This window comes from Microtus ochrogaster, unplaced genomic scaffold (assembly GCF_000317375.1).
Source record: "Microtus ochrogaster isolate Prairie Vole_2 unplaced genomic scaffold, MicOch1.0 UNK97, whole genome shotgun sequence".
NCBI classification, from domain to species: domain Eukaryota; kingdom Metazoa; phylum Chordata; class Mammalia; order Rodentia; family Cricetidae; genus Microtus; species Microtus ochrogaster.
Window position 1 is genome coordinate 953,223 of NW_004949195.1, and position 17,020 is coordinate 970,242.

The window sequence follows — 17,020 nt, forward strand, 5'->3', positions numbered from 1 at the left end:
CTTGTGACTGCTTTGTGGTTTTTGTCGTTATAAACCCTTTACAATGATAGACGTGGTCCTTTTACCTCCATCTGCTGAGTCAGACTACTAGGTAGGGGACCCGTGCTAGCCCCTATATAATAAATAAAACCTTCCTTTTGCATTCAGAAGGGTGACTCCGTGGTGATCTTCTCTGGGGCTTTCAGGACTTAGGCACGACAGAATGCATTAGAAACCTCAAGGTGTGCAATAACACAAAAAAGCTCCCTCTGGCTGGGGGTGTGAGAGCTGCGGAACTCCAAGGCTCCTGAGACACCCGCGCACAATTCAAAGAGGAAGCCCAGCGGGCGGGCCCGGAAACGCAGGCACGCTGGTGGCTCGGGCTGGGGCCGAGTCACTTCCGGCGGCGCCAGACATGGCTGCAGGCCGAGACCGCGGGGACTTGGCTGCCCGGCAGCTTGTGTTCCTACTTCCAGGTATACGCGGGCGGCGCGTGGGCCGGGAGCACTCAGGGTGGCGGCGGCGCGAGGCTTTTGCCCGGGTCAGCACCGGCCCGCGAAGTCCTGGCGAGAGCGGGCCGGCCTTCGGTGCCCCACAGTTTGCTGCACATCCTGGTCACGTGTCACGCCAGGCGGGAGCTCCAAACGCGGGAGCGTAGTGAGAGGGTGCGGGTTCACCGGTGTGTTGTTGCGGGTGTAGCCCACCCGGCCTGCGGACGGCGGCGTTGTCCCGAGTGTGATGTTAAGTTGGGGAAGCTGTGTCGATTAAGCTGAGCTTGGTTTAAAGCAGTTCCGGGACACAGTGGCAGTCGAACCCCCAGAACCAGGCCCTTCGATATCCCATGGGGATCAGCTATCAGGACATGTGGGGGCCTTGAACAGTGGACAGTCGGTGCCACATAAGCAAGAACCTACTAAATGGCAAATAAAATAAATTTGGGCTAGGGACTGCAAGCTAGAAACAGACCGCGGCACTTTAATTTGATGTTACAACGTGGGCGGAGAGGAAACTCCCTAGTCACTTTAGTTTTGAATTTTAGCTCAGCAAACGCAGAGTATTTTTGCAGCAAATATACTTCACCAGGGTACGAATACCCAATGATGTAGGTTTTTACAGTCTTAGCTTAACAACCAGACACGTACATCGTTTGCGTACATAGCTCCTCTGCTTTGTAAGGGGTTAAGCACAGTCAAATGTATGGATTTTGAGTATGCAACTCACCCAGCTGAACGTGGTCTGCTGCCGATCAGCTAGCAGCTCATACCGCTTGTAGAGAACCCCAGGTGTTCTGTTATTGGGTTAGTTGTGCCTGTTTGGATTCCTGTCTTCCCTCTGTATGACTTCTGCTAGATCCATCCTTGTTGTTTTTTCCGTAGGTTTTGTTGGTTGGTTTTTGTTTGTTTGCTTGTTCGTAATTGCTGCTTCTAGTTCCTTGTATGTATATCAATACTCCCCTCCTGAGGATGGATGACATTTGATGACATTCGGTGTTTCCGGTTTGCAACTCTTAGGAGTTACACTTTGGAGGCTGTCTATGGACACGGACATTCATGTCTTTAGAGTGTCTCTACCCTGGAGTGGTATCTCTTCTTAGGTGCTTGTGGGTTTAGCTTTAGTACTGCAAAACAGTTTTCTGAAGTGGTCGTTACTGATTCAGCCACCCATGAAGAGCTACAGTTAAGCCATACCTTATTGCAAGTGTTTGGATGGAAAAGCGGCTAGTGAGCATTCGTGGCTTTGGTGGTCCTTCAGAGGGCGAGCTGGATGCCTTATTTTAATTGGGGGAAGGGGAGCCTCCTTTCACGCTACGGTTACATCAATATAATTCGATTTTCAGGGTAGGGGCCTCATTCTTTTGTAATCAAGTATGTTGATACTATGTAGATGCACACAAGTAGCTGGTCATAATTTGAGGTTTTTTTTTTTTTGTTGGCTGTTTTGTTGGTGTTGACTTCATTTTTAAAGTGTGTCATAATCATATCAAACCCAGAAATGAAGAGAGTCAAGCATTGAATGCATCCCTCAACATGGAAGGTGTACTAAATCTATGGGGTGGTGGTGAGGAGCATTCCAGCCCGGTGTCTGTTAAAAGCTGAGGTGCCCTCTCACCTTTTAGTCATTAGGCCGATAGTACTGTGGTCAGTGGCAGGGATTGGGGGTTCCAAAACTGTTCAAACTTGAACTTCCTGTCTTCCGTTCTTCCAGATGGCCTTTAATGACACCTGCAGGCTCTAAGGGTACACACGTTTGCTAGCTCTTCTGGTGACTGCCCTCAAATGTAAGGGCATTTGCCTCCTAGGAGTGAATGGGCTGAGACCCAAGAATATGCTCATTCTCTAGATTCCCAAGCAGTAGTACTGCTGTGGCTGACCCGGGGACACCCTTGGAACTACCGCAGTGAGGACCGGCCCCGGGAAGCTGGAGTGTGGGTACACACTCCTGAGGTTTCACTCTGCAATGGACGGGATTTTCCGTAGTCAAGAAGTGCATGGCAGAATCCAGGATGAGGACCATCTTCACACTTTGTTGTTCCTTGCAGCAGGTGAAGAGTTGTTCCAGGTAGCTGTGGAGTCAAGAGCAGGAGACTGTATTTCCTCGACTAAGTGCTACAATGAAGTTGGGCCCTTCATAAAGATTATAAATAGTATATGAATGTTGGCAAGGGTATTTGGCAGAAGTGGTCTGTACTGTTCCCAAAGTGAGCAGAGGGTTGTATACCTTCGGGGCACAGCTATCTAATCTTGTGATGATGCTCCCCCAGCATTTAATTTACAATCAGGTTGCCTGGAATAGTTGGGAAGATTATATTTAAAAGTTGGTTGCAGGTTATTTTTCCTCTAGCTCACAATTTTGTTTTGCTAAATTGAAAATCCGAGATAAAAGAAAGCTGGGCCATGGAGGGCTGGTTCATTTTTGCAGGCAGCTGGGGTGTTGCAGCAAGACCTCCTTGCATCTGGGATGAATGCAATGCTTCTCTCATGGAGCCTGGAGTACGACACAGATGGCTGTTCACTTACTCTAAGGCCATTCACATCTTTATTTTTGGACTAGGTTATAAGTTTCCATCCCTCTTTGCTGTCTCCCCCCCCCAAAGAAGGCAAATGGTGAGGCATATTTTTTAATACCTGTTTTGTAGTCAAACATTTGCACACTTGTTAGTTCTGTTGAGCTAGCTGGGTGAGGTGTGAGAGTCACTCAGGACCCGTCTTGACTGTAGGTGGGCAGGAGACTGCCTGTGGCAATTAGGGAAGACCTCCCAAGAAGTGTGCGCACACTGGGAACCCTAGTGTTCTGTGAGGATAAAAGGAGAGTGGAATAATGTAGGACACATATGTGGGTCCTCATGTAGTAAACATGTCCTTAATCAGCCCCCTAAGTGAGGAAGTCCCCAGATCAAACTGGGCTTCAGCACAAATCCTCAATTCTGGACATATTTGTCATCAGTGCTATGCCTTTGTATCTTACAAAAGTTCATATTAAGAGGTAAAGGAAACAACTTTGTACGTCACTTAGGCTGGTAGCATAGGTGGTGGCCTGTTCTTCTGGAGGCTAAAGAACAGGTAGATTTTTAGGGAATCCCAGGCCTGCCATCCTGGTGTTCATATACAGTAGCTTTTTAGCTGGGATGTCATGATGACCACAAATGGTCTCTAAATACAAAACAAAACAAGAATTGAAACATTGTAAGAATCTACATTTTAGGATTATGTTCTCATTGAAAAAGATTTTTTAAAAATCAGATATAGAAGGAAGAGGTAATTTTCCTCTTTAATGATGGAAGGACTTTATATTAACACTATTTCTGATTAATGGCCTTGTAAAACCAAAGAAACACATCTTTTCAAAAAAATATTTATTTGTTTATTATGTATACAATATTCTGTCTGTGTGTATGCCCGCAGGTCGGAAGAGGGCACTAGACCTCATTACAGATGGTTGTGAACCTCCATTTGGTTGCTGGGAATTGAACTCAGGACCTTTGGAAGAGCAGGCAATGCTCTTAACCTCTGAGCCAACTCTCCAGCCCCCAAGAAACACATAAGTTTGGGGGCAAGAAAGGAAGTGTGAAATACAAGGTAAAAGAAGGGCCGCTTTAGACTCTGTCAGTGGTCCTAGGAAACAGCTGACCTTTTCCTTTTACCTAAGGGTTAACCTCAGGAGAAAAGTGGAAGTGGGCTCTTCCCCCTTTGTGTGCGTGCAGGCTAGCGTTTAAAAACAAGCTGTGTGTGTTGAAAGCTGCCCTTCCCTTGGCAGGTGGTACAGAGCCTGGCCCATCCAACTGTAGCCTTGAGACAGCCTTGAATAATTCAGCAGGACTCATGGGAGGAAGGCTACCCATTCCCTGCAGGCAGTTTCTGGGTTGTCCAGCAAGGAGTGTGGTTAATATTTTCCACACAAATCTGGCTTTGTCTTTATCCAGCGTTTATTGGTGGGGCCCTGCTGACCTTTCTCAGATGTCTGCTGGATTTGCTCCGGGCTGCTGAGCACGTTCTGAGGTGATGGATGGAATCACTCAGTTGCCAGTTGGTAATCTGTTGCTGTAATCTTGTCCTCTTAGTGATCGTTCCAAAAGATGTGGAGCAAGTAACAACTATGGCTCCTATAGCTTTATCCCTCAGGCCAGAATAAAAAGTCATAGAAGAAAGTAAATTTTAAAATTTGAATAGCATCCTGGGAACAGCAAAGGTTTGCCACACCATAGAACATTACCTGGAACGTTAGGCAACTGCTCAGTCAGGGCTGAAGCCTGCCTGTAATGAAAGACACCTGGACCCTGGTTTATCACTTCTATGTCCTTGGCTGCCGCCCGCAGAGTCTCTGTTTCTCATTTCTGCAGTGGGAGAGCAGAGCCCGTCTTGTGGGCTAGTGTTATGTCCACCCTTGTCCCCTTTCAGCAGGGCCAGAGCCAGAGTGGGTTTTTATAATGACCCCCAAAATATCTCCTTTCATTTCTTCCTGCAGTGTTTTCCCTAATACCGTCTTTGCTCTTGTGCCAGTTTCTGCTCTGGCTTCAAGGTGCGACTTTAGTTCCCACAAAGCCAAGTTATTTGCTCCAGACCAGCTTCTTTTTCTTTGACTGTTGGTGGCGTTTTATGTACCTGCAATCCTATCTCCGCTTTCTCAGCTTGGAAAATTCCTGAAACCCAACATCAAGGCCCTTCTTACCGGGCCCTTCCTATGGGTGGGACCTCTTCTACCAGTGTTAAATTCCTACTCAAGTTAGGAGCTGAGGGGAATCCAGGTATGTTCTTCCTCTGTAGCCATTAGCTTGTCAGCAGGGATGAAGGCTGCAGCTTCGGAGGGTGTCTCTGAGACTCTGAAGCATGTTACTTGAAGCTTCCTTTGTGAATCCTTCCTTATGCTCCAGTCAAAAGCTGAAGGACCTGTGAAGAAGTCACAACTGCGTACCCCCCCCCCCAAGTTTTTGGGTGGCGCTTGAGGTCTCTCCTGCTTGAGCAGACGCTCATGAAGGCCTTGGTTTGCTAAGACTATAGGATCACCCACTTAATTGTTTTTATTTTATTTTTTGGTGGGGAAGTCATAGAGACAAAGTCACATATTGTAGCCAAGACACACTGCTGGTCACCTCCAAAGGGTCCCTGCAATCTAATCTCCCACACACATAGCAGCAGCTAGGAGGTGGCTCCCCTATGATACACAGTGGGAGAGGTGGACTTAAGGGTGTGGGGGCTCTTCTAGAAGGGAGTGTGTTATGCAGATAGCACGAGAAGCAGCCACCCCAACTGGACCTGACATTCCCAGGTCCAACTTTGTTTGGAGTGACCGTTAGGGGTGGTCTTCTTGGTCTGTGCAAGGGTGTCACAGATTATTTGTATGGAGAATAGGATTGTGGCAGTAAGTTAGAGTTGTCCCCTAGGATGGATGGGAGACTATTAGTTCCAGAAGCTCTATAGATGCCAGACTCCAACAGTACTCTGGTCCTTTATGTATCTGCATACATAATCCACCCATATATTTTAAATCGTCTGTTGATTATTTGTAGTACACAATGAAGTATTACAGAGGTATGTAAGTTCATTTTAGATTGTACTGTTTTGGGAACAGTGACAAGAAAACAAAGCCACATACTCAATACAACTGCTCTTTTTCCTACCTGAATCTTTTTTAATCTGTGAAGAATGTGTGAACCTGAAGAGCTAATTTAATTCACCTTTATCTTCTCAAGGATTACATCATTTTAGAAGACCTTTTGTCTTTGGATCTTCTAGCCCTTATACCTTACAGCACACCTTTGCATATGTCACTGTATTTGATCTTCAGAGTGACCTGGAGCAGCAGCTAAAGCCTTTTCATCACTACCTTACCTATCAGGAACCAAGACTCTGTCCAACAAATACGAGGGTTTTGGTGTCATAGACTGTCACCTCCCTTAAGCGCTTCTCCAGAACCTATGCTTGCCCCAAGGTTATCCTTCTGTTACATGGTGGCAATGCAGCATCACAAGAGAAGCCAGAGGACCAGCTGTGACTGTCTGCTCTGTTTGATGAGCCAGCCCCTCTTGGTCTCAGATACCTTAGTCAGATCTGCCCCATGTCCCCCTCCAGAACTGCCCTGTTTCCTAGATAGTGCAAGCTGTCTTTATGGCTCTGTCAACTGTGAACCTTTAGTCAAAAACTTTTCTGTGTCCCGCCCAGCCCCAGAGCCACTTAATAAAATAATCATTCAGGGGCTTAATATTAACTATAATTATTTGGCTGATGGCTCAGGGCTTATTACTAACTAGCTCTTACATATAAATTAATCCCTTTCTATTAATCTGTATCACTACGTTGCCCTTACTGGTAATGCTATGGCATCTTAACTCCTGATGGCTGCTGGTGTCTCTCTTTCCATCCCACTGTCTTTCTCCCTGTATTCAGTTTGGCTTCCCAGCCTAGGTGTATTCTGCCCTGCCATGGGCCAAAGCGGCTTTATTCATCAACCAGTAAAAGCAACACAAATTCACAGCATACAGAAGGACATCCCACATAATATCATGGACCTGACTTTTTTTCCCCCCAACGTCTTCTCTCCTAAGAGGCCATTCCTAGAAACATGGCTGTTGTAGAGATAATCCTGAAAAATCACAGCCTTTGTTTGCCTTGATCTTGGTGAGGGTAGATTTAGTTTTGTCTCCAAAGCTTCACAGGAAAGTTATATTCGATAAACCCATCATGGGAAGCATTTTCCTGGTGTGTACCTTTTTCCCTTTGATTAGCTTGTGAAGAGACAAGGGCTTCAAAGCCAGGAATGTGAACTAGTCTTGCTGATGGTAGTGCTTACATCTTGGGAAGGGAAGGCATGTAGTTATTTTTGAAGTTAGCCTCTTGAAAGCTGCAAGGAACTTGAACAGCATGCTGGTTTGTCTTGAATGTCTTATATTCCGGAGACTTGAGGTCTGCGCTGATACCTGCCAGGTGCCTGTCAGGTGTCTCAGATAACTTGGAGTTTCTGTAGATGAGAATATAATTCCTAATAGATAAGTTTTTGTACCATCTATGAAATTTGATTTTATGTTTTTAGATGTTTCTTACATCACATAATAAACTCCTGTCATCTATCTAGTTTTATTTGATCTTGTCTTGTTTTCCTTTGGCTTTCCTGGATCCCCCTTCCTTCTCTGCAGCTCCCTGGTATTAGTCTACTACCTGGCTTGGCAAGCTTATTAGCTGTCCCTTCTGCAAGCATGTGGGATGGCAAGACAAGAGGGACACAGACAACCTAGCACTTAAGAAGAAACAAGCTACAGTTTGCGGGTTTTTTATTTTTTGATTATGGCAATGACAAAGTCTCAGTTTCAGACGTTGCCTGGTGGCAGCACTTTTCCACATTTGACTAGCCCTGGGTCTCTCATCCCACAGCAGAACTGCCATCGGGATGACATTACATAACCTATCCAGAGGGCCACATGGTGCCTGGTGGGACCATAAATGATCAACACCTACTACCATTGTTGTTATTTTTAATTTTATATTCATGGTACAGTTGTCTTCCTGTCAGTGGTCTGTGTTCTTTAATGTTCAAGTATCAGAGTCAAGTGCTGGGGATATAAGGAAGCAGAGTGGCCGGCTGTGGCATCAAGAGCATTGCTGAGCTCTTCCTGCCTCTAAAATGGCCAACAAAGCCAGCACTGCATCCGTTCTGCCTGATCCTGTTGGGAAGTGTTTCTTATGAAGTATACTTCTGAAGTGTCAAGACTTGCTTTGCCTTTTCTTAGTGAGCTTTTTCTAAAGCTGAAGGATGCACGTTGGATTTCCTGAGAATGTTTTGTGTGCAAGAAACTCTACCAAGTACTTTACACTGTCTTCTGTTTACACAGATCACCAAGACAACAGGCTCTGACAGCCTTTTCTAGGAAGGCTGCTTGTAAGGCCTTTTAACGCCATGAAAGTTGTGACTCTTAATTATATTTTGATTTTTATATTTCTTGTATATCCCTGACTTTATCAGGAATTTATGGAAGAAAACTAATTAGAAATTAAGTAATTATTTTGTGCTCTGGGCTCATCCACGTGCATGTCAGCCTGAAAGATGCCTCTAAATGAGTTCTCATGCCCATTTTATAGTTGAACAACAGAGGCAAGACAAGTTCACTTTCTTCTCTAAGGTCACACTACTTGGTAGTGGAAGTAAGATTGTCAATGGATCTTGGTGAGTCCAGGTACCATGAACCTGTGCTGACATCACTGGAGAAATAGTTGGAACCTTCCAAAAGTTCCTTTTCTCATCATTTCCTGCTAAAAACTGGGTCCTTTAGTATAAACATGTACTTTTATTCTTTCTTAATTAATTTATATGTTTTTCACCCTTTCTAGATACAAATAAAAAAGAAGTTTAAGGGGAAACAGGATCTTCCAAGTCTCATAGGCAAAGAACCAGCGCACCAGATGATCCAGGGTTTTCTAGATTTCAGCAGAAACTCTTAGTCTGCAGGCAGGAGTTATTTTCTCTGTGGAATACTACATGAGAGTAAGGGACATAAAATCACAACAGCAGTACAATTCTTTCATGCCTGGTCTCCAGGTGCAGCGAGAGCCAGCCTCCTGGAAGCCATGACAGCAGAAGCCACTTCTGGCTCTTCCAGCTGAGTGTACCTGAAGGCTGGAGCTGTTCCCATTACTGTTCCCGCCCCCATCAGCAGCCTTGACAAAGGGACAGGCCAGACTTGATTTGAAGCCAAAAAAGAAAAAAAAAAACAATCCAACTCCGAGAGCATTGTCCCCAGTTGACTTGTCTTTGGCTTCCTGGAAAAGTCTCCATTTCAGGGTGCTGTTACCTGACATGACTTGGTGCTCAGAGCTTGTTCTCTGGGACAAGTCCTGTCCCTTAGGGTATTTTTCTGTGAGGGCTGTACCAGTCTGGTAAACAGTAACCTGCCCAAACCTTAAAGGGAGCGTACAGAGAACTAGGTGTCCATGTGCTGCTCTGGGAACTCTGGTTTGTTGGTAGGGAACGCACACATTGAAGACCATGCAGGGAAAAGCTGGGAGTCGTCTCTGCCTGACTAATGGACTGGGAAAGCCATGAATAAAAGTGAAGGCAGTAGTTTGAATGCCTGAGTGTTGAAGTTTGCCGCCATACACGCTGAACCCCTTAACAAAGACTTAAGTGGACTGAGTGCTGATGACTTAGGTGACTGAACAGAGGCATCGTAGCTGGGTCTAGAGAATACAGACTCACAGTTAGCCCAGGAAAGCCACTGGCCTGACTGAAAACCAGCAACAATTCCTAGGAATTAGGGAAGGACAAGCAATTTCCAGAATTGACACAAATACTGTATTTTATCTAACATGTAATGTTCAGTTATTTAAAAGTACAAGGTGTGAACTAACAGGAAAGTGTGGCCGGAATGTGAGGAAGGGAGTTGGTGCGACTGCCCTAGAGGAGGCTGAGGTGTTGAGTTTATTCTGCAAAGGCTTTAGTCAGAGCTTAGGAATTTATTCTAAGACCTAAGACAGACTGTCTGCATAGTGACGGCATAACTGTGAAATCTCATCAGATAGAACAGAATTTTAAAGAACACACAGACATCACTATTATCAGGCATCAGACAGTCAAGAGGGTTTCCCAGCTTCCCCAAACAAGACCTAAGCAGCACTGTAAATCAATCTGACCTAACAGATCATCAGCATTTAAAATGATCAGGAATGTACCAAATGCATTGTACAAAAATAGTGAAGTGAGTATGGGAATCAGTTACAGAAGGGAATTTGAGTGATTCACAAATGCGTAGAAATTAAATAGCAGCCCTAATAACCAATGAACCACAAAAGAAAAATGAGGGAAGCTTAAAAAAATACTTTTGAGAAGCAAGAAAATAAAGCACTGCTGCGACAGTGATGCGCATGGAGAGATTGATAAACCAGACCGGCCATGGGCCTGCAGCCTCACCTTCCACCATCACCTAGTGCACGCACCCCATCGCAGAGCAGAAAGTAAACACAGTCAGACCTGAGAAGCCAAACAATCAGTACATCTTTGGCCAGACTGACCAAGGGGAGGCGTGAAAGAGGGAACAGTGCTGCCGGCCTTATAGGTATTATGGATGATGTGGGCACATTCCTGGATAGAAAAGTTACAAAGTCAGCTCAGAAAAGACCTTAGCAGACACAATAAAGATGTTAGATTCAGAGTCTTTTCCCAGGAAAAGCCCGGCTTTCAGTTGCTTAACTGGAGAGTTCTGTAAGACATTGAAAAATAAGATCGCTCCTGCAAAGACTTCAAAAAGTGGGGAAAGAAGGCATAATTCACAACTCAGTCTGGGGGTGAGTGTTGCCCTGAAAAGCAGTCAAAAACTTTGCAGAAGTTAGCTTAAGTTTATGCACATAAATACAGAAATCTTAAACAAACAAGAAAGGAGCAAGTGGGTTTTATTCTGAAACAAAAGACTTGAGTCAGACTGTGAAATACACCATGCTGAGAGGATAAAAACCAAACACAGAATCAGCCACAGGAAGAGAGGTTGAGGAACTCAGAACACCCTTTCATGGTCAACGTCCTTAGCAGTTTAAGAACAGAGAACTGTTTCCTTCTGATAAAAACCCCACAGACAACATTGTGGCAGCATATTTCATGTGAAATTTTTGTCTGTGTTGTGGAATGAAAGTATTTTGAATAAATTAGGGTAAATGTATATCATTACAATTTATTTTACCTATGCTTAAGGTGGCTTCTAGGAAAATTTAAATTGCATATGGGACTTGAATTTATGTAATATCTGTCATTTCCTTTGGATAATGCAGTTCTATACCAGGGCTGCCAGGTTGCAGCAGGTGAGGTCCTTCACCTTGTTCTGTGGGGACTAGATGATAAAGAGGTGCAGACCAGAGGGATCGATGGACAGGGATAGGGAAACAGACAAGGGAATAAAGCTTCTGTGGGGGCGGGGGTTTTATTTGTATGATAGTCCCAGCCTGAAACAGCACATGAAGTAGTCCAGCTGATGGTGAAGCTGGCTCAGGACTGGATGGCTGTTTTTACCCAGCTGTGCCTGCTTGGAATCTGCCTATGAAAAGGCAGTTAGGGAAGATCAACTTGGCGGTTGGTACTGTCCCATTACGATATTTCAGGATGCTAAAGAGAGCCAAGGAGGCTGGATCCTGGTGGCGGTTGTCACTGTGAATTTGCTGTTGTCAGGGTTTTTGATAGGCAAAAAAATGTTGCCTATTTTTTCATATTTAGAGGAAATATATTTATCTTGAAATCTCTGCAGTATACAAAAATGCTTCAGTTTATATCCACATCTGTCTAAGTTCTCCTAGGGAGCACAGCAGTCAGCTTCTCTACAGATCGCTTGTGTCTTATTTTCTGATTGCTGTGAAGAAGCTCTTGTGGTGATGTAATCCCACCTGTTATCTTGGCCCTGTTGTCTGGACTTTTGGAATTACATCCCAGAAAAGTCTTTGATCAGACCAAAGCACAGGTATTTTCTTCTAGCAGTTTTTGAACATTTTAATCCCGTTTCAGTTAGTTTCTTGTTAATCCAGTCCAGCAGAAAGTGGTTTTGTGAGGAAATAAGATTTACCACACCAATGGGACATCTTCATTCTGCCTGCCTTTGTATGCTTCAGAGAATATTGGCATTTCAGCACGGCACACTGGTTATTTACCTGTTTGTGCTGTGTAACCGCAGACATCCTTACAGAATAGCATTTTAGGCTGTTGACAACCTTCTCACTGACTGCTCTTTTGGAGAGTTTCTCTCTAGAAATGTCATTATTTGGGGCTCTCAAGGAATGGGAAAGCTGGAAAACAAACAGTACGGTTTTCTTGTGATAGGAGGAAGTGGTCAAAATAATTCATCAAGTCCACGTTGAAAGATCTGCCCTTGTGGTGAGGTTTGAGGAAGTGCTGGGGGGGGGGGCTGTCAGGTGTCCTGGGTCTTGAGACACAGGGAGATGAGTAGTTCTTGCTAGGGGTGGGGACACACAAGTGGGGGGGAAGTTCTAACAGGATCGAACTTTCTAATTTACACTTCAGTCTAGATGTGTCATTCCAGAAAGAGTCTTGATGGGCTATGACAGTTGAACCTGCACTGTTCTATTTATGTGACATTCTTAAAGATTCATGGAGCTGGGGGACATATTAGTAGCTGTCAGGGTCAGGTGTCCAGAAAGTGCTGTCTGTGTGTGCTTTGTGTGTTCTACAGCTTGTGTTTGGTAAGGAAGCATTTAGGGCATCATGCCTTCTTGTCATTATAAAGTGACCGTTTAAAGTCCCTTGGTAAAGTCTGTTAGCATCTGCTTCTCTTTCCTTCCATTCTGCTTGTGTCTTTGTTTATGTGGTTCTTGTGGGAAGCATGCATTTCCCTCTTGCTTTTTAATTCTGTCTTGAGCTGCTGCTTGTCGTTGGGATGTTCAGACCCTTGACGTGGACATTGATGTAGCTGGGGTTGAGCCTGCTGTCCTGATGTTTCCTGTTTATCATCTGTTCTTTGTGTCTAGTTTGCCCTCTTTTTGGTTAAGTGAACATTTTTCACAATTCAGTTTCATATCCTTTATTGTCTTATGAGTGACAGGTTTTTGTTTTTGTTTTTTAATTTTGGTGACTGCTGTAGAGTTCTTTGTACGTGTATGTAATTGGTTCCATCTATCTCCAGGTGCTGCTTGTCACTTCACATGCGGCACAAGAAACTCACGATGGCATTTTTACATTTCTTCTTTCCTGACGTAAGCTGTTCTCGTACATTTTCTGTGTTTGCATGATGGGGACACTACTCTGAATATTTTAACTTAAGCAGCCAATACTCCTTAAAGAGATTAAAATAATATGAACAGCTCCCCTTTTTGCCCCCGCGTGTGTTCTCCTGTTCAGATTCCTGCACCTGGCTCATGATCCTACTGCAGAAAGCTCTCCCTTAGCGTTCCTTGTGGTGCACGTATGTCACCAATGGTTTCTTTCACCTGGGTCATGATCCTACTGCAGAAAGCTCTCCCTTAGCGTTCCTTGTGGTGCACGTATGTCACCAATTCAGCTCTGTGTGCCTGAAGTTTTGTTTTCCTCCCTCCTCCTTTTCCAAAGATCGGTAGCTTCTCTGTGGTCGTGGTGTTTTACTTTATGGATGGTTCTGGATTGTCTTCTGGCTTGCATTGTTTTTACATCTTAGCTGTCTTCGTTAGCCTGCTTCTCTGTACATCCTGTGACTCCTCCCACCCTTGGTTTTGAACTCTTGGTTATGTTATTTGTTTTCTTCTTGTTGTATGCTTTGGGATCACAGAGCTCTGGGATATGTGAGTTTATAGTGTTCCTTAGACCGGGAACATTTCACATGTGCTTTTCAGACATGTTTGTCTTCTCATTTCTCTTCTTTTGGAAGCTTCCATCACACACATAGTAGGAGGTTTGATGCTGCCAGTAGATCAGATTTCTTTTTAAAATTTTTCTGTGCTTTCAGAGTGTTTTCTGTTACTGGATGAATCTTCGAGTTCACTTATCTTTTGCCATTGGTTCTGTCTGTCATTTTTTTCCTTCTCTAGCATTTCAGTTTAGATCACTAAAAAAGTCTTTTGTCCCGTTAATGTGTTCTCCCTGAGGTTTGCTTCTGTGCCATTTCCTTTCTTTTTAATGTTCCATGTATACTCGCAACAGCTGACCTTTCCTTCACTTCTCATCAGTTCACCTTTGGGGTGATGGGTATTTCTATATTCTTAAGTATTTTTGGACTCAAAAATATATTACTTGGCAAGAAGAGTCTGATCCTTTGCCATTGCTTTTTAATTAGTGCGACGAGATCTTAGCAGTGTCAGGGGTAAGTGTACCTGTTGAGTGTTCTACCTCATGCCCTGAGGTCATAAATCTGGGAGAGATGCCTGTGAGTTTTGTTCTCTGCTTCTCATGGAGAGTCTCTCATGTGCACATGGAAGGACAGAGCCGTTTCCTGATGGGTCCTCGGAGAGGCCCTGCTGCACACACCTGAATCCAATTCTTACCAGGGTTTTTTAATATGGCCTCTGTCATTCTTGTCTTTGGAGCTCTCCACTCTATCACATCTGCCCTAATTCGGCCAGGCTTTGCCCAGCTCCTCTGCACCAGGTCCTGGAAACCCTCTCAAGGAAGTAAACCAGGGCAACGAGCCCACTGTTCTACATGACTGGTGGTCTTTAGAGCTGCAGCCTCATGCTTTGCATGGTGACTGTTGTTGTTGAATCTCGATACTCTATCTTAATTGAAAATAGAAATCTTAAAATGAGCTTTTCTTTTTAATGGATTACTATTGCTATTATGGTTACTATTGGACAGTCTGTTTGCAGTATCTGTGTGCATATGGATTTGAGGCAGAATGGACAGAACAAAGAGAGTAAGCTCGGTTCCTCACCAAGATCTCTTTGGGTGCTGTTGTGTAGATGGGTTGTATCCCTGGACCAGCTTCTTGGGGTGCTCTTTATAGATGGGCTGTGCTCTTGACTTCCTTCCTAGGGTGTTCTTATATAAACTGTTTGTGCCTCTTGACTGCCTTCCTGTGGTGCTCTTGTGTAGACAGACTGTGCCCTTGACTGTCTAGAGCTCCTGGTTTTTTGGAGTCTGTGTGAGTTTTGACTGCTGCTTGGTCTGTTGAAGGTGTCATCTTGGTCTGCATGCTTTAATCTGTGTAAATAAAACTTGACAGTCAGATATTGTAGAGGAAACACTGCAGAAACTTGCTTTCTACAGATTAAAGTAAATCTGTTATGATTAAGTCTTGAAGTACTGACACTAAAATAGACAGAGATTAGTGGATCAAAGTTGAATGTCTACAGGCAGACCACAAATGCATTTAAATGTTTAGTGTAAAGATTTTCATGGCAGGCTCACTCCATGAGCTTTGATACAAATGGCCAACCCATTAAAAAAAATTAAAGTTGGATTTTTTTTCCCTCCATCTTATACTCAGGGTATTTATATATTTTGAATTGACTGAATATAAAGTATCCACAAAAATATAGGAATATGCATACTTTCAAGGAAGAAGACTTGAAGGCTTTCTAAAGTATGACACAAAGGATGCAAACATGAAGAAAAATTAAGATTACACAGATTTATATCTTTAATGTGGCAAAAAGATAATTAGAAACAAATAGAGCTAAAATACAGTTACTGTCGTTATTGTATATAGGCTACTCATAAAATAATTTAATTTTTAAAAAAGATGAAACCCCCACCAAGAAAATGAGCAAAGGATATGATTAACTAATGGTGTCAAAAATGAAAGATAGGGGTCTAATAAATGTTTGTCCTTCATAATAATAGCTATGATTTATTTTGTATTTCTGTTCACTTACACTAAGTGCCTTTGACTACTTAGTTTAAGTTTAAAAAAAACATACATGTACTGTCATCATTATCTTCTGAAAGGAGATTGAGACGGGAGAGAAGCCTGGGCCAAGGTGAGGACATTGACATCTGCCTCTAGAGCCAGACTAAACCTACCTCCAATTCCACCGCCACTTCCCTGGAAAACAGGTGCTTACTGGATCACATAGCTCATAAATGATAAATAACATTTTATAAGAAAGAATGCATAAGTAGGAAGAAGTAAAATGGAGGAAAGTGAGGGCACAGTAGAGAGACTGTCTTTAAATTTCTCTAATTCACTATTTCTCTCCAGAATATTTAAAAGATGCCTCAGAGAAGACGAAGAGTGGCCTCCTGTTTGTAAAACTGGTCAGCCCGCGCTCAGGTGGGTCTCGCTCACTCTTGAATGTCTCCAGCCCCATGCTCAGTGTGTGGCGTGCTTGCTTGCCTGTGTGTCATTTTGAATTAACTTAAAAGTTCACAGCATCCTGCAGTGGAAAATCAAGCTGATTAATGTTCCAGGATAAATCACACTAAACTTTGCAAAGAGGATCATTTTTATAGTTTTCATCCACAGAATGTCAAATCATTAGAAATGTTGGCGACATAGAGAAGTGGTGTGTTTGAGTTTCCTCTGGATTGATTTTCTTTAGCTTTCTTATGCCAACTTTTCTTAGCATGCTTACCAACACTGGCCTGCATTTATATTCATTTTGTGTTGTACAGTAAAATAAACAGAATAAAAATGCATGAGGCCGTCTTCAACGTGTCATGATTTGGTTGGTTTCGGTTTTAGCTGTTCTTTCAGTCTGACCAAAAAGGCTAACTCCCCCCCTGTTAGGTGATGGTTTTTCTTTTATTAAAATCATTGTTTATTGGAGAGCTTTATGTTTTATTGAAGGATAAGTTTATTTTAATTTTATATTTAGCATATTTTGTGTTTTCTAATTTTGGAGTAAAAGTATTAAAATCCATTCAGCTGAGGTGACACTGGGTTTCCCTTGTATTGAATTGTTAGGCTCTGAGTAAACACATGATATTATACGCCAGGGCTCTCCTGGGGACTGTGTCACTACATAGGGAATAAGGGAAAGCACATGGGTAGTATTTTGTTGAAAAGATGTGTAACTCAGACAATGAGGGAGTAAAACAGAACAAAACAAACACCCCAACCCCATTCTTCTAGTGTCTTTTCTCTAAGTGAAATTAAATTAAATATGTCTGTTGACTCACACCAGAGCAGTCAGAGTGTTGACCCACACTGGAACAG

At 43.5% G+C, this 17,020-nt stretch overlaps 1 protein-coding gene across 4 annotated transcripts in view; it reads left to right on the top strand.

The window, feature by feature from the left end:
* The first annotated feature begins 381 nt into the window (after positions 1-381).
* The window catches only part of Rnaseh2b (ribonuclease H2 subunit B), a 48,360-nt gene continuing 31,721 nt past the window's right edge, over positions 382-17,020 (top strand). For 3 of the 4 annotated variants that reach the window (XR_003376720.1, XM_005371068.3, XM_013355125.1), the window contains exons 1-2: positions 382-455; positions 16,064-16,135. Coding sequence is in view for 2 of the 4 variants with exons in the window: in XM_005371068.3 (XP_005371125.1) it covers positions 395-455; positions 16,064-16,135 (133 nt within the window). In the remaining 2 variants the exon portion in view is untranslated. Of the gene's footprint in view, positions 456-11,757; positions 11,903-15,810; positions 15,919-16,063; positions 16,136-17,020 lie in introns of those variants that run through there. The other variant, XM_013355126.2, reaches the window with a different exon arrangement.